Consider the following 18,280-nt stretch of genomic DNA (forward strand, 5'->3'; position numbering starts at 1 on the left):
TTACTACTGAGCCGGGTCGCTCCTTACTTCAGTTCATTACCACGAACTGTTTGATTGATCTTTTTGCCAGGACTCTTAAAAATTTGTTGAATTTTGCTTTTTTTAGTAATTTCAGTCTACCATCAGTTTAAATTCAGTTGAAAATGCAATAGGGTTTAAATCTTGATACTTAAGTTGTTTTTTTTTCGAGCACAATAACAGGTTAAATGAAAAGATTGCCTAAAGATGACCAGTGGTGGTTGTAGTACTCCGTGCACCCGGACCAGAATCTTGATCTTAGCCCAATGACCCATTCACATTGCTCCTTTATTTATTTAATAAATAATCTCTCTCTCTCTCTCTCTCTCTCTCTCTCTCTCTCTCTCTCTCTCTCTCTCTCTCTCTCTCTCTCTCTCTCTCTCTCTGTCTCTCTCTTCTCTACCTCCCTCTTTTTTATTTCAATTTTTATAAAAAAAGTGCGGATAAAATTTATAAGAAAAAGTCTGTATAAAAATTTAATAATTAGTTTCTTCTTATGAATTAGCACTGGTCCTTGAAAAGAGGTGACTACCTTATTTTCGTTGTACTATTTCGAGTTCAGTTCATACTAAGCATCTAGTGACATTGCGCTCAAGTTTTGGCCTGTGCTGCAGTCTAATGAATAAATCTTTTTTTGCGTAACTATGGGGAATTCACTAACTTTAAAAAATTACATGGCCAGAAATTCGGGGACAGTACCCATATCATACTTATTTGCTACAATATTACCACAGGCCTAGAATATCAATGAGATTCAGAGGTTATGCAAGATTAATTGTTATTTAATGGGTAGTTTTAAAGTCAGTATAATGTATCTGCAATTTTCAAAATAAACACACAAAATGCTGAATAAAATGGGTGGTCAAAAGAGCTTTGGATTACTAAGCTGTAACCCTATTTAAATAATAAAGCCCAAGCTGGCTTTGCGGTCACACCTAGAAGGTTCCAGAGATCTCCAAAAGTCAAAGAGACTGTTTTAAGAGTTTATGTTCATTCTTTCAGTGTATTCTCCCCCCCCCCTGAAAATTTCTCCCCTGGAAACTTCCACCCCGTGGGAATTCCTCCTCTCCCACGCCGATCCCCACCCATATTCCTCCTGAATAATTCCAAATGCTTATTAGAAGGTAAATTGAAAACTATTCATTGCTGTAAAAGTAAATTTACCAATGCTTGTAAATTGGTTGTAAGTTTCCCGCTTTTTTTAGTTATCTGCTTGAGAATTCAAATTTTCGATTGTAAGTAAAAATTTGAACAAGATATGATTGTTTAGCCAACATTTTCTATGAAGAATAGTTTTGTTGCATAAGTTCTTAATATTCAATTAATATTTTGCCGGATGTTCAAATAAATCAAAACTATACATGAACATGAAGATTTTCAAAAAGGCGACAAGTTACATCGCAGGATTGGTTTACATTATTAACTATACATATTAATTTGAAGCGTATTTTGTTGTCAGTTAAGCGCAAATTGTGTTCTGGTCTTGAAAAGGCACGGGGATTATCAGCCCTATTGATGTTAATTTTTGCTCATTTGGAGTTCTACTCAACTATTTATTCAATACAAAAAAAACAGGTTTTTGTAACTGCAAGTAAAGAGCGACATTAAAACGATCAGAAATTATTCCGTATATGAAAGGGGTTGTCCCCTTTTCAACACCTGGCTCTTTATGCTAAAGTTTGACTCTTTCTTACAACTCTACTTTTTAAATCAATAAAAAACTTTAGCGTAAAGAGCGAGGCGTTGAGGAGGGGATAATCTCTTTCATATACGGAATAATTTCCGTATATAAAATAACAAAAGCTACTTTTTATTTAATTCTGGAAAGTTTTTTAATTAGAGCAAGTCTTTATTATTCATATAATTAAAACTAAATTTGCATATTAATTTTTTTTTCGGCTAAATGGCTTTTCCATAGTTTTGATCGGACGGTTTTGATAAAAAAAAGGGGGGGTGGAGAAGGAGAAGGCCTAGTTTCCCTCCAATTTTGATTATTTAAAAAGACAACTAGAACTTTTTTTACGAACGTTTTTGTTAGTAATAAATATACGTAACTTACGAATTAACTTGTATAACTAACTTCCTTTTATTACGTATATGAGGGGGTCCGCTCCCTCGTCAATACTTCGCTCTTTTCACTAAAACTTGAATTTTGTCCCAACTCTTTAATAACGACTCCTGAATCACAAAGGCCGGAAAGTGTATTGTTAATAGTTAAAATTGCTAAAAATACTTCAGCATAAAGAGTAAGCTATCACGGTGGAGATGAACCCCCTTATTTACATGACAATATCCGTTCTTCTTAGGTTTTAATGCTACTCCTTACTTTCAGAGTAATTTTTTTTTTTTTACTTATTTTTAATTGGTGCCAGAAAATCCTGCAGCCCCTTCATAGAAATTCTCTTCTCTCATGACAAACTCCTCCATGGGAAGATCCTCCCATGTAACTCCCCCCCTCCCAACACGAAAAATTTCCCCTGAAAACGACTGTACACTTCCCAATAATCCTTACTATATGTAAACAATGGTCAAAGATTGTAACTTAGACCTAATATTTTTTTCACTTAGAAAGGGGACTATAAATTTTAATTTCTGTTAGAATTAGTCCTCTTGCGACGTCGTAGAGCCACTGGATTGATACAATCATCCCTGGAAGAAAAACAACAAATAAACACGCATCCGTAATCTGACTTCTGGCAAAAAAAAATACACAACTCCACATTTTTGTTGATAGGAGCTTGAAACTCCTGCAATGGGGTTGTGTGATACGCTAAATTTGATGGTGTGATTTTTGTTAAAATTTGATGACCTTTAAGGGGGGTTCCCTGCTGTTTTCTAAAATAAGGCTCACTTTTCAGTAATTTTCCCAGGCTCGTAACTTTTGATGAGTAAGACTGAACTTGATGAAATTTTTTATATTTGAAGTCAGCATAAAAATTTGTTTCTTTTGATATATTAAATAAAAAAAACAAGTTTTTTCAACTGAAAGTAAGGAGTGACATCAAAACTTAAAACGCACAGAAATTACTTCGTATATGAAAGAGGCTGCTTCCTCATCAACGCCCCGCTCTTTACGCTAAAGTTTGACTCTTTCTCTCAATTCTTCTTTCTAAAACAGTAAAAAACTTTAGCGTAAAGAGCGGGGCGTTGATGAGGAAGCAGCCTCTTTCATATACGAAGTAATTTCTGTGCGTTTTAAGTTTTGATGTCACTCCTTACTTTCAGTTGAAAAAACTTGTTTTTTTTTATTTAATTTCTGAACGTTTTTGAATCAATGCATGTTTTGATTTTGGCTCTCCGCAGAGGAATAATCAAAACGAAATTTGCATATTTTTTGTTTTTGGCTCAATGGCTTTCTCATAATTTTGATCGAATGATTTTGAGAAAAAAAGAGCGGGGGACGAAGCCTAGTTGCCCCCCGATTTTTTGGTTAATTAAAAAGGCAACTAGAACTTTTAATTTTTTACGAATCATTTTATTGGTAAAAGATTTACGTAACTTATAAATTAGCTTACGTAAAGAACTTTTGTATTCTCATGTTTTTATTACATATATGAGGGGATTCGCCCCATCGTCGGTACCTCGCTCTTTACACTAAAGCTTAAATTTTATCCCAATTCATTAAGAATGACCCCCTGAATCACAAAAGCCGTAGAATAAGTAGTTGAAATTACCGAAAATACTTTAGCGTAAAGAGCGAGGTATTAGAAGGAGGTGAGCCCCTAATATGGGTAATAATTTCTGTTTGTTTTAAGTTTTATTGCTGTTCCTTACTTCCAGCTGAAAAAGCTTTTTCACTTTTATTTTTTAATTGTTTTTTTTTAAATAATGCTAGTAAATCCTGCTCTCCCTTCATGGAAATTTTCTTCTCCCATTACAAATTCTCGAAGGAAAGTTCCCCTAGCATATCCCCCTCTTCTCAACCCCTCCCCCAGACCAAAAAAATCCTCCTGAAAACGCCTGTATACTTCCCAATAACCATTACTATATGTAAGCACAGGTCAAAGTTTGTAACTTGTTGCCCCTCCCACGGGGACTGTGGGGGAGTAAGTCGTCCCCAAAGACATAGTTATAAGGTTTTTCGACTACGCTGAATAAAATGGCTGTCTCAGAATTTTGATCCGTTGACTTTGGGAAAATAATTAGCGTGGGAGGGGGCCTAGGTGCCCTCCAATTTTTTTGGTCACTTAAAAAGGGCACTAGAACTTTTCATTTCCGTTAGAATGAGCCCTCTTGCAACATTCTAGGACAACTGGGTCGATACGATCACCCCTGGGGAAAAAAAACAAAAAAAAAACAAAAAAAAAAAAAAACAAATAAACACGCATCCGTGATCTGCCTTCTGGCAAAAAATGCAAAATTCCACATTTTTGTAGATAGGAGCTCGAAACTTCTACAGTAGGGTTCTCTGATACGCTGAATCTGATGGTGTGATTTTCGTTAAGATTCTATGACTTTTAGGGGGCGTTTCCCCCTATTTTCTAAAATAACGCAAATTTTCTCAGGCTCGTAACTTTTGATGGGTAAGACTAAACTTGATGAAACTTATATATTTAAAACCAGCATTAAAATGCGATTCTTTTGATGTAGCTAATGGTATCAAAATTCCATTTTTTAGAGTTTTGGTTACTATTGAGCCGGGTCGCTCCTTACTACAGTTCGTTACCACGAACTGTTTGATATTTTTGTATCAAAATCCGTTTTTATATAACCGTTATTTCGAGTTTTGGTTACTATTCAGCCGATTCTATGATTTTTAAATGAAGTGTATTTTATGTTGGAAATAACGGTTTTTAGCAGTTCTTAGCCATTATGAGATGGCCAGAACCCTAATTTAAGGGCTTAGAAACCTATTTTTAGGTACGTTTTGTTTAGAATGTATTATATGGTAGAAATAAAACATTTAGCATTCATTAGTCATTACGAGACACCCTGACCCTCTAAATTAACAGCCGATAAAGTTATTTGTAAGTACGATTTGTTAAAAATGAATTGTTTTTTGCATATGTGCATTGCTTGCAGTAATTTTCTCAGGCTCGTAACTTTTGATGGGTAAGACTGAACTTGATGAAATTTTTTATATTTGAAGTCAGCATAAAAATTTGTTTCTTTTGATATATATTTTTGTATCAAAATCCGTTTTTATATAACCGTTATTTCGAGTTTTGGTTACTATTCATCCGATTCTATGATTTTTAAATGAAGTATATTTTATGGTAGAAATAACGGTTTTTAGCAGTTCTTAGCCATTATGAGATGGCCAGAACCCTAATTTAAGGGCTTAGAAACCTATTTTTAGGTACGTTTTGTTTAGAATGTATTATATGGTAGAAATAAAACATTTAGCATTCATTAGTCATTACGAGACACCCTGACCCTCTAAATTAACCGCCGATAAAGTTATTTGTAAGTACGATTTGTTAAAAATGAATTGTATTTTATGTTAAAAATGAAGTTTTTTTTAGCAGTACTTAGCCATTATGAAATAGCCAGACCCCTAAATTAATGGCAAATAAACTTATTTGCAAATAAAATTTGTTTAAGATGAAGAGTAATTTATGGTAGAAATAATGATTTTTAGCTGTTATGAGATGGCCAGGTCCCATAATTAAGGGCTTATAAACCTATTTGTATATTTGATTCATTCAGAAGAAAGTATATTTTATGAAAGAAATAAAAAAACTTAGATGTCCTTGGCTATTACTATATAGAAAGACCCCTAAATTACGGGCCTGTAAACTTATTTGTAACTACAATTGTATAATTGAAGTGTTTTTCTGGTAGAAATAGCAATTTTTTAGCAGTCCTTGGCTAATACGAGATAGCCAGGCCCAATAGTTAAAGGCCTATAAACTTATTTGAAAGTATGATTTATTTACAGTAAAGTATATTTAAGGTAAAAAATAAAGATTTTTAGCCGTCCTTAGCCATTAAGAAATAGCCAGATCCCTAAATTAAGGGCCAATAAACTCATTTTTAAGCACGATTTGTTTAAAATGAAGTGTATTTTATGGTAAAAATTAAATAAATACAATTTTTTCTTCACAAAAACTGAAAGTAAGGAGCAGCATTAAAACTTAAAACTAACAGAAATTATTACGTAAATGAAGGGGGTTGCCCCCTCCTCAAAACCTTGGTCTTTACGCTAAAGTTTTTCAGTACTTTTAAAAATGCCATTTTGTTCTAATTAATGTTTTTGTGTTTCAGGAATCATTCTTAAAGAATTGGGACGCAATTCAAACTGTAGCGTACAGATGGATTTCCTGAGGAAAGGGCAACTCCCATCATATTAGTAATTATTACTGCTTGTTTTGAGTTTTAATGTCGCTCCTTACTTTCAATAGAAAAAAACTTGTTTTTTATTATCGAGTTTTGGTTATTTTTAAATAATTCCAGGAAATCTGATCCCACCTCCACGGACGGAACCCCCCTTACCATAGAAATATCTTCTATATAATTCAATCCCGGTTAAAATCTACCCCAAACAATTACTCTTAACCACTCCACGCTTAGGATTGAGACGGGAAAAAGAAAGCAATACATATAACAAGAATTTTGTATGAGAATTCTGGCAAATTTCCACAGTCTATAATTTCCCCTGACAAGTTCACTCCCTGGAAACTTCAGCTCCATAGAAAAACCCCCAGCAGAAAATTCCCCCTCCCCCTGAAACTTTATACATGCATCTTCATAGCAACTACTATTGGTAAACAATAGATACATTTTATAACTTAAACACCTTTACCCAGGGGCTGTGGAGGGGGTGGGTCATGTTATGCTCAAGGGCATAGTTTTTGCCTTTCAACTAGGATGAAGAAAATGGCTGTCTCAAAAAATTTATCGCAGCATTTTGGAAAACAAAATTTGGCATGGAGGCTGCCTAGTTGCCCACCAATTTTATTGGTCAATTAAAAAGGGTAGTAAAACTTTTCGGTTTTCTTGAAAAAAGATTTTCTTGTCATACATTTGCGGTGGCCATCTTATTACCTCGTATTATATTCAGCTGCCTATCTGATTTGAAAGTCGTGACCAATCGTAGTAGTTGCGATAACAGTCTTACACAATTGATTTTAAGCGTTGATTGGGGTAGTTTTTGATGCTGGGTTCTTTTTCATAGTCAAACATGGAGAATTTAATGCTGAGTTGTAGTGTGTGATTTTTGTTTAAATGTATGATTTTTGTGAAAAAACTGAATTTAGCTATGGTACGATAATTTTTAAATATACCGATCTCTCTCTCTCTCTCTCTACTGAAAAAGTGCCAAATCATGGACAGTACAATAGATTCTATAGATAGCTATAAAAATCTTAAGAGGATTGATTTTCCTGTACTGCTTGCTGGAGCTGTAGTAATAAAGAACAGTCTTCAAATTAAAAACTTGGGTAGGAAAACCAACTTGATCCTACATTTTGAGTAATAGGTGGGGATGAGTAAAAGTAAGTAGAGATAGGAAGGAGGTCCGAGTAGAATCCCTCTTTAAAAACTTTGATCTTGTGACTGACAAACGAAGCAACAACATGATTTAAGTTAAAGTTGAGGAAATTAGCTCAGTATATGAAGCTATCCTTCTTAGGCCACTTTTTAAGAAACCTGACTAAAAGCTTGCAGACAGACCCAAATCGTGAATCAGATTGTTCTTGTTATAATTTGTAGGCATATACACGTTAATTACTACATGAGCTTCAACCTTTGCTGAATCAACCTTTTAATCAGGGTTCCTTAAGTAATTACAAATATAAAAAAAAAACAAGTTTTTTAACAGCAAGTAAGGAGTGACATTAAAACTTAAAATGAACAGAAATTATTCCGTATATTAAAAGGGTGGTTCCCTCCTCAACACCCCGCTCTTTACGCTAAAGTTTGACTCTTTGTTCCAACTCTACTTTTTAAAACAATAATAAATACATAAAAGATGAAACTTATATATTTTAAATCAGCAAAATCAGTATATTTAAATTTTTCAATTTATTTTCTTGACTCGGGATGACTCAGGATGCAATTTCTTGGTTAGGTAGACTTCACGAAGAGCAGAAGAGCTGGGATGGGCAGTAAATTCGTTTAGCAAAGGATGAGTAAAAAATATAATTAGTTAAAAAATGTTAAGGGCTCTATTTCTTTTAAAATGTGAAAAAGAAGAAGAAAAAAGGCATAAACAAGAATTTTACAGAGAATGAAACGAATTTAAGGTTGAAAGCCCTTGATTTTTATTTTAACTTTAACATTACAAGAAGCCTGGTCTGTTGCGACGCCTTTCTCTGTGAAAATTAAGGCTATCACACAAAAAGACGGCAACAGTGTACAGGCTTACACAGTTAGTTTTTACTGCAATTTACTGCTCAGCTACTGTTTAGCCTAGAAAAGAAAAAGGACGTTAATCGATTAGAGATAAAAGACATGTAAAGAAGTGATAAAATAAATAAATAAACAAAGAACAGATCATTACTTTAACGGAGCAATTTGAATGGGTCATCGGGTTAAGATCATAATTCTGACCCGGGTGCAAGGAAGACTACAACCGCCACTAGACATTTTTAGGCAATCTTTTCAATTAACCTATTATTATGCTAAAAAAACTGTCATTGTATCAAGTATCAAGATTCGAACCCTATTGCATTCGTTGTTTTTCTTTGACAGAATTTGAAGTATTGTCTAACAAAGGAATCAATTTTTTTTATGCTTAGAGTGGAGGGTTCGGGAAGAAACTTGGTGGGAAAAATAAGCAGAAGTCCTAGATACATGATTGACATAACCAGAACAGATCCGCTCTATTTGGGAGAGTTGAGGGGAGGATTAGTTCTGAAAAATTAGAAAAACTGAAGTACTTTTAACTTACAAAGGAGAAATCTAGATCTTAATAAAATTTCTTATTTAGAAGGACCTTGTAACTCAGATTTCTTATTCTAAATTCCAATTGGTTCCAGCGTCATTTGGGGGGAACCAGGAATCTTGGAAAAAACTTAAAAGTGGAGAGATCAGGATGAAACTTGGCATGAAGAATAAAAATAAGTCCAAGATACATGACTGACATAACCGGACCAGATCCACTCTGGATCCAATGACACTGAGGGTGGGGGGCGAAAATTTTGGAAAACACTTAGAGGGGAGGGATTGGGATGAAAATCAGTTCACCAGCTTTTGCAAATACTCTAACTTGGCTGGACCAGGGATTCCTTTCACCGACAATGTCCTTAAAGATGTGCAGCAACTCTTGCCAATTTTTTTTGTGAGAATTTTACTTATAAAACATTGGGTTCAACGGAGCTTTGACTGTTTGTTTCTAGGCTCTACTAATCTCATCCCTGATTTCAATTTAAAAACGTCAAGTATGTCACCTCGATTTATTCCGAGATACAGCAATGTATAGTTTAGTGACCCCGTTATTTCTTGCTTCGGAGTATAATCGCCGAGGTGTTGAGGAGTATAATTATATATGATGGATTTCATTCTTTTCTGTTCTGCTTACATGGAACTAGGCATTAAAAAAAAAAAAAAAAAAAAAAAAAAAAAAAAAAAAAAAAAAAAAAAAAAAAAAAAAAAAAAAACCAGCAGAAAAACTGTTCAAGGAAACATTAGAAAAGAGAGAGAGAGAGAGAGAGAGAGAGAGAGAGAGAGAGAGAGAGAGAGAGAGAGAGAGAGAGAGAGAGAGAGAGAGAGAGAGAGAGAGAGAGAGTCGATTTAAACAACTCTCGTAGCTCTTGGCTAATTTACAGTTGCAAAAACATTGAAAATAAACAAGAATTTTCACTGTTAGACATAGACGTAAAAAAGGCACAAATGACTTATAATATCGGTTTGTTTGTACATGCATAGGAATCAGTTTGGACTTCTTTCTGGTTCTGTTGTCAGGCAGGCAGTCTCCGGGTAAGATGTCTCGATGGGCTGGGTCTAAAAGCAAGGTTTTTCCAAACCTCATGGTGAGATCACACAATCTTGGTTCTAGGCACTGAGTGTTCAGTGTAATGAGTGCTTCTTGGTAAGGAATATCTCTAGAACCCAGGATAATCGTTACTGCCCTTTTTTGCACTGACTCTAGGTCATACATCAGGTGAATAGTGTGTAGTACTGAAGGGCCCCACATAGGGCAGGCATACTCCAAGACTGGTAGCACATAACAAAGATATGCACGGAGAAACTTACATCGCAACGGCCATTTCAATCAGTTTAGGTAATAATCAATTTAGAGGAAAAAATTAATTTAGGCAGTATCGTTTAATGATATGATTGTTCTAACGAATATTAGAGTATTGGAAGCCCCAATAAAGACAGAGGTCACGCATGGTTTTTAAGCGTGGCTAAACGTCAAATCCAAAGACACCAAATATATCGAGATTAATCAAATAGCATGTCTGCGATTCATGCGGAACAGTTTGGGGATGGAACTTCAGCTTTCAATGGTCGTTGGAGGAAGGAAGTGGGAGGATTGGGCCGTAGCAATTCATAGTTAGTTGCTTTTTTGGGGGGGGGCAGTTGAAAGGGCTAACTAATTTTTCCTCCAATGCATATATAAACAAAGTTATTGCACTTAAAGTTCTTATGGTGCTTACAATTTACGTTCATTTAAGTAGCAAGATAGATCAGCAGGCATTAAGTACTGCCAGGTAAATACTTATTGTATTGTATTGTATCAGATTAACGACGCTTCTTGACTACTAAGGGTAAATACTTAAATTTCTATCAACTGAATTTTCATAGTTCTGTAACGCTTCAACGTTAGGCCTCTACTAAAGGAAACATGTTAATGAAATATGAGTATTATCAAAAAAATTCCTTATTTTATGCTGATTCTCATACCATGGTTGCTTTTCTGACAATGAAAGCTACCTGTATGTAAAACTTGCCTAGTTATGTAAGTTAGTCTTTTCATACCTGGCAACTACGATTTTCTAATATTTGTCTTTAGGCTGTTTCAAAAATTATGGAATTTTTAGAGCAAAATCACTTTTTGATAAGTTTCGCAACGTTGAACTCTAAAATTAATGGCTAATCCAGTCAATAGAAATTGAGTGAACAGAAACGTAGATAAACCTCAAAAATCTAAAAGACTATATGGCTGAGAAACCGACGCAACTTTGTGCTCTGTTAATCTCAGGCAATCCTATTCTGGACTTATTAGAAGTAATAGTGGAAGGAATAGCTGAAAATTGAATTTAAATAGGAAAGAAAACATCCATTATACCTACATATAAATATAATGCTTTGAGTTCCTAATTGCAGAACAGTATGCTTGATGAATACTGTCCTCTGTCCCAACACCAGCACTCCAATGACTAGCACTCCGAATAACCTGTAAGGCAAAAACAAATGTAGTTCACAGTCAAGAGAGTCAAGAGGTTATGAAACCAAGGGGAATTGAGTCAGGAGCATATCAAGAATTTTGTTTGGATAGGGGGAGATTTTGGTTGTAGTGGGTATGGTCCAAATATGAAGCGTGATTTTGAAGTTTTTCTTAGTCATTAAATAGACAAGACCTTGAATTTTTTCATAATTTCTGTCATTTTTGGGGAGCAATATAAACCACTAATTATTCTCCCTTGGTACAGCCTTGAGCCAAGACACAGGAAATTCTATATCCAAAATATGAGCGTAATTTCTTGAAAATTGTGGATAATCTGTGGCTATTTTTCTCTCCCAAATGATGTCCCTTGGATAGGTTGTTGAAACCAATTTCTCCATCCCTAAAAAATTTTTTAATTCGAGAAAACATTTCCCTCATAGATAGGCTCAGAAACGTATCCGATATTCCATGCAATAACCAATTTAGTGGGTTTCAAATAATTCTTTCTATAAGTGCGTGATTAAGGGACTCGAGATTTCCAAAAATAGCATAAGCGTGTAAGCAAAGTTTTATCCTCGCATCAGAGTACCAAATGCTGGCGGCTTGCGTTTCCTTTGTTTTTTAATGATTTTTACAACGTTTGGTTTTGAAGTGAAGACCTACGCCGAGCCCGAAAGAACTTTTCCAATAATATTTTGACATATCCCCAAGTAAAGAAACCAATCCTTCTTTTCTGACAGACTGGAAACACCTTGAAGAGCAAAATACAGACCATTTACCAGGCACTTATAAGGAAGTTGGGGTTCAAACTTGAGAGGAGAAGACTTTCACGCCACAATCCAGCCGTGAAATTGGGTGATAAAGACCAAAAGGTTATGTAGCCAGTCTCAACACTACACTCAAGCGGTAATCCGACGCTCCAGACACAGTTCTAAATAACAGTGTTCACATAGATATTAGAATTATCCCTGAACCCGGGAGGCTTTTACGGAGGATACCAAGGCGATACTTCCTTCAGTTTCTTTCAAAGAGGGCATTTGCGAACTTTCTCAGGCATTAATATGAAGAAGGAAAAGTAGGCGATTCTTCCATTTTTCCATATGCACTAAAGATAGACAACTTCTTATAACTATATTATCGTTCAATCCTAATGCTGAATTTAAGCCTATTAACGGCTGAGGCTTGTCCTACATATATTTTGTTTCTTTTATCACCCTCTATGCACCTTGCTCGTCACAATGCATATTACATCTATTTTCTAAATATGAACTTAAAAATAAAAGAGGTATATTATATATTCAAGATATGAGGGGAGGGGGCAATCCAAAAAATCCCGATTTGAAAAAAAGCAATTAAATTCCACAAACAGTATTGCTTTCATCTACTGTTGTAGCGATTAATATTCCACCTCTCCTCTTTCACATTAAGAAAGAATAATCTTACACTGCCCTTTTTTCAAAAACTTACACTTTGAAAGAAATAACATCAATAAATACCACACTGAAAAATAGTATTACTTCACGAGCGGAAAAAACGAGTCATTTAAATAGTTTCTAGGGAAAAACAGAACAATAGATCCTGCTTTGAGTTTACCCAATCAAACCCTCCCAACAGATTATGCTGAAAATATGGAATTATTAAACCATGAAACTAGAAAAAGAGAGCATGGATCACTTAACTTCGTTTTTGCAAATTTGATGAGTTAAAATATTTTCACAGGAATAAAACGAATATATTTCATCTAAGAAGTCCAATCCAATCCTCATTTTTTTCGAAATAAAAGTTATATTTCAAAACGATTGATTTGATTTGCCTTGTCTATTTCTTTTTAGTAGACTTCCATAATGCAATACTGCCAGAAGATTCATAATTGACAACGTCGTAAATTCTTAGTACAAACTTTGTTGAAAATCAAAACTATTTGTTAAATATGAACTTAATAACTTTCGAATTTGAATCTAATCTGCAATATTACTTTTAAACTTTAATTAATAAACGCAGAAACCTACAAAAACAAACATGGACAACAAACTTGGAAATAACAAAATTGGCTAGAAATCCAATACCATTTGTGGAAAATATACTCGGTGCTTTTTCATCTAGGACAATTACAGTTATGATTTTCAATGTTCAAGATTAAATAGTTCAGATCCATTACCTAAAATTTCTTCCCTGAAATAAAACATTCTCTAGAATCATTTAAGAAATCCCAGAGCAATAAAGAAGCACAACATGTCTAAATACATAATCAAAGTTGAGAATTTGGAGGGCCAAGGGCACAAGAGCCACAATTTTGACCCTGAAATCCTACAGACTATAATGACTTACAAAGCCCTGATTAAGGTCTAAGATGCCCATCATTTTTAAATAACTAAGTGTTTTTGCTTTTGACCTTAAAATTTCAAAATTGGCTTCAAATTTGTACTAAACAGACCAAAAAATCCATAAATATTACCTTTGATGTAAATTATTCACTGTTTACTCAATATTTAATTAATGTGTTTCGGTTTTGGTGGAATCGTATTTAACAACTATCGGATTTGTTCTCAGAAGGAGGACAGGCATACAAATTTTGGTTGAAAGCAAAAACAATTATGAGATAAGCATGAATCGCATCTTCATATTCTACGATCTTAACCATTTAGAAAAATTCACGTTTTATCATTCAAGCGCCCAATGCCCGTAGCTTTTTCGAGCACTGACTTCAGCAGCTCAGTCAGCAAACGATAGCAGTGAAGAAGAAGAAGAAGACAAAAAAAAAAAAAAAAAAAAATGCCATTTGTACGAACTTTTCAAGATCAAAAATTATGGACACCACTAGTCAACTGTAGGTTAATAATAGGTGCATGATTGATCTCAACTTATTATTTAGTTCTTTTATTATTATTATTATTAAGTCCTTTTATTAATAATTTGTTTTATTTTCAAAATTTACTCCATTAAATAATTTTTAATTGAATTTTACTTCTTTCATTATTAAATTATAAATTAAATTATAAAGTTCTTTTATTATTAAATAATTAATTATTATTATTTTTTATTTTCATTTTTTTTTCATTGAGCGTTGTTAACAATTTGCTTTGGATAATTGCATAATATTATAACTGTTGCTGTGGATGCCAGAGTACAATGGGATAAAGGTTTGCAGGTCTTCACGGTCCATCGAGCCACCCACCAAGAAGGTGATTGCCAATGCCATCCGTGGGTCTGCTCAGTACAAGATAAGTGATATTTCTGATTTTTTTTTTCACGTTTCTATCTTCAAGATTCCCTTTAAACGGTTTGATTTAGCCCTAGCTCATTTCGAAGGATTATCGTTATGAACAGTCAGTATCCTGCAGATCGTTATAGATAGCAAAGACCGTGAAAAATTCATTGTTTTCTGCTACGGATATCACAAGGAAATAAGCCTCACTGAAAAATGTTTGGTGAAGTTAATATAGAGGAAGTGTCGCATAGAACGGGAATAGGTGTAAGTTTGCGTTTGAAAAAGAAAAGAAAAAAAACTCTCCCAAAATTTACAAACAGAGCAAATCGTAAGCTGCCCTCAAAATCAGTGTGCCAGCGAGCTTGTCATCTCAGCTGTTGATGAGAATTGTTTCTGGCGAAGAAGAGATTACGAGAAAAAGAAAATCAATGATGAAAACAATTAGGAAATAAGTTTTTAGAAAAGTGGAAATAAACAATTAGGAAATAAACAACAGAAAAGTGGAGATTCCTTAAAACTATCGTGGGAGACGATAATCAGTAAAATCTATGTCTCAATTTCCCTTGAGTTTACACTGAAGTTTTAGAGCTGATTTTGAACAAGAAAAGCTCCAAGATAGCCTAGTTTTCAACAGTGTGAAGCAGTTACCGGGTGAAGATTTGAAAGCAACAGCAACGAATATCATAAAACAGAGAATGGGAGTCATTGGTTTTTCTCAAAATGACATTCAGAATATTTACCACTACCATTTAAACAATTCCACTACACAAGGCCAAAGACATTTTACACCGGTGATTTTGACATTGAGAACAGCAAAATGGCAAGCATAGTTTTCAAGAGTAAAACTAAACTTGCTAAGCCGGGCATTCTCGTGTCTGAGGCCCAAACGAAACGCCGTCAGGAAATTCTGAATAGGGTAGGGATAGTTTTGGAGTGAGATATGTCTGGTACGATAGTAAGCTAATTCTCGCAAAACTCTCAACAGAAACCACCGCTCACAGAATTCAGTCACTGGCGGATTGCTTTTAGTTATTTGTGCTTATTTTGTTGTTTCAGTTTATTGTCTCTCTATGTTTTGGTCTCTTTTCATTTATTATTCTTATAATTATTTTTCTGTTCCTAGATCTCATGCTGCCCCTTTTTTTGTATATTTTTTTTTTCACATTGAGAGCTATGAAAACGTTTATTAAATATAAATATGTGTGGTGTACCAATCAGTACCACATCAAAGTTGAGCCGATTGGAAAGTTGCCCTTTTGATATTGATAGTTATTTACTTTCGGATTTGGCGAATGAAGAGTCTACAGTGAGTACCTTAGCAGTTTAGTAAATATTGTGATTCCTCGTATATTAGAATTATGAAAAATTCTTGTTTCAATGCATGATTGTGGAACAGCCACCTTACTTTTTCGTATGATGAGATATTTGATAGTCTTTCGAAAGGTTGAAATCTCCAGGTTATGGCCCTCCGTGAAATTTTTTGAGTCAGAATAGTCCTCTTTTGTCGTTTATTTTTCCAGGCCATCAGCTTACCTCGAGGAGTGGAGCTTTAATGAACTGCGGTAGACTTGGTTTGATAGTAAGTGATTCGCTTAAATGGAAGCCAAGGGAAGATCTTGATGTCCGGAGAGAAGGTTTGTAGGGAACATTTTCTATTGAGATTGGTATGAGGCTTGGCACGAGGAAAATTTCTTATCAGTAGTTTATAAACCTCCAAGGGCGTCGTATGAGGATTTGAGAAAAGGTCTCCAAAGTTTTCTAATGATAGTTCGAAGGTCAAAGCGAGAGTTTTTATGCATGTGTGATTTTAATTCTGATATTTTATCTACAGGTGGTTTTAACTAAGATTTTTTAAATTTTATGATTTTTAATAATATTTTTCCTACAGTAACAATACCCTTCTGAATCAAGGATCACTCTGCTACCCTTATAGACAATGTGTTTGTCTCTTCAAGGTATATCCAAAAGGTGTTTTCTAACATTGTAGTGAATTTGATATCTGGTCATTTCCCAGTGGTATTTAGTGTAGGTTTACAAGTGTCACGCCAGGAAAAGCAAAATAAAATTGTTCCAGAGATTAAGTGTGCAAACGTTTGGTTGTTTAAAGAGGAAATAAGTGCAACATCTTTTGAATCTGTCTTGAACCAGGAAAACCCAAGTGAAGCTTTGTGCAATTTAGTAGTATTATAACTACTGCATATGATAAAACTTATCCGCTGAAGACACTCAGATACGAGACCTAATATGCTGAGAAAATTAAGAGTTGATGAAGAGCTAGTTAACCTATTTGAACAGCGGGAGAGTGCATTTCAAGAGTATCTGAGGTTTTCAAAGGAGGAAGGTAATGCTCAATTTAAATAGATTCAGAATATGGCAAACTCACTGAAAAGGAAAAAAAGAAACAGTATTACTCGGCACTTTTTGAGGAAAGTAAAGCAGATCATAAAAGAACTTGGAAAGTTATCAATGAATTAGTTAGCGGGCTTCGGGGAGCTCAAGATTCTCGAATTGAAATCAAAGGAATGGTTGTAGAGGATAGACAAGAGCTGTATGACAAGTTTGGTGATTACTTTACTAATACTAGAACGACGATAGAAGTGGAAACTAGGAATTCCAAAGCTTTGTGAACAGCAACTCGTTTGGTGGTGAGCGGGGCGTGGGAATGGAAATGAAATTTCATCCCTGTGATTCAGCTAAATTAACAAGGATCATTAGCTTGATTGGATCTATCCCTTCTGTGCTAGTGCCTCTAATAAATTTATCAATGGAGAAGGGATTTTTTCTTTAGTTACTGAAAACAGCGAAGATTCTCAATCTCTAAAAAGGGGGAACTCAAATGGATATATCGAACTGGAAGCCTATATCAATTTTGCTAGTGCTTTCCAAAGTTTGTGAAAAAGTTATCCATGGAAGACTTTATGATCACCTGCGAGAGTCTGCATCTATAATGACTCGTAGCCTTGGGATTTTAAGACGCTTTCAACATTTTTTACCTTCTCATATTTTAGTTATTTTATACTTCTCTTTAATTGCACTGGATACAAACAATAGATGCATGATACGGGCAAGTAATTTTACGTGCAATTTTAACGATTGCATATTCAGCAAAATAAAGCAGTTAGATTAATTGGTAAGTATAATACAGGAGTTTTAAGTGCAGAGTTAACTTATAGGAAACTTAGGATTTTGAATGTTGATTAAATTAGAAATTTTCAGATTGTTATTTTTGTGTTTCAGAGTTTGCATGGCTTCCCACCGTATATTGTTAATAATTTTTGTTCGTTTTAATTCGTTCTGTCACAGATAGGCTAAGAGAAATGCTGAAGAGCCCAGAAGTACGGTTCGACCTAGCCATGATATATATATTTATATTTATATATATATATATATATATATATATATATATATATATATATATATATATATATATATATATCAAACAGTTCGTGGTAACGAACAGTAGTAAGGAGCGACCCGGCTCAATAGTAACCAAAACTCTAAAAAATGGAATTTTGATACCAATAGCTACATCAAAAGAATCGCATTTTAATGCTGGTTTTAAATATATAAGTTTCATCAAGTTTAGTCTTACCCATCAAAAGTTACGAGCCTGAGAAAATTTGCGTTATTTTAGAAAATAGGGGGAAACGCCCCCTAAAAGTCATAGAATCTTAACGAAAATCACACCATCAGATTCAGCGTATCAGAGAACCCTACTGTAGAAGTTTCGAGCTCCTATCTACAAAAATGTGGAATTTTGCATTTTTTGCCAGAAGGCA

General features: G+C 34.4%; 1 protein-coding gene across 5 annotated transcripts in view; it reads right to left on the reverse strand.

The window, feature by feature from the left end:
- LOC136038657 (uncharacterized) overlaps positions 1 to 18,280 on the reverse strand; it is a 36,518-nt gene that overhangs the window by 6,459 nt on the left and 11,779 nt on the right. Inside the window, exons 3-4 of one of the 5 annotated variants that reach the window (XM_065721911.1) lie at positions 11,199 to 11,302; positions 468 to 2,667 (exon numbers count right to left, since the gene is read on the reverse strand). In XM_065721911.1, the coding sequence (XP_065577983.1) occupies positions 2,604 to 2,667; positions 11,199 to 11,302 (168 nt within the window). In that variant the 3' untranslated portion in view covers positions 468 to 2,603. Of the gene's footprint in view, positions 1 to 467; positions 2,668 to 7,920; positions 8,371 to 11,194; positions 11,303 to 18,280 lie in introns of those variants that run through there. The other 4 variants (XM_065721915.1, XM_065721912.1, XM_065721914.1 and 1 more) reach the window with 4 other exon arrangements.

The sequence above is a fragment of the Artemia franciscana genome, chromosome 18 (assembly GCF_032884065.1).
Source record: "Artemia franciscana chromosome 18, ASM3288406v1, whole genome shotgun sequence".
Classification (NCBI taxonomy): Eukaryota; Metazoa; Arthropoda; class Branchiopoda; order Anostraca; family Artemiidae; genus Artemia; species Artemia franciscana.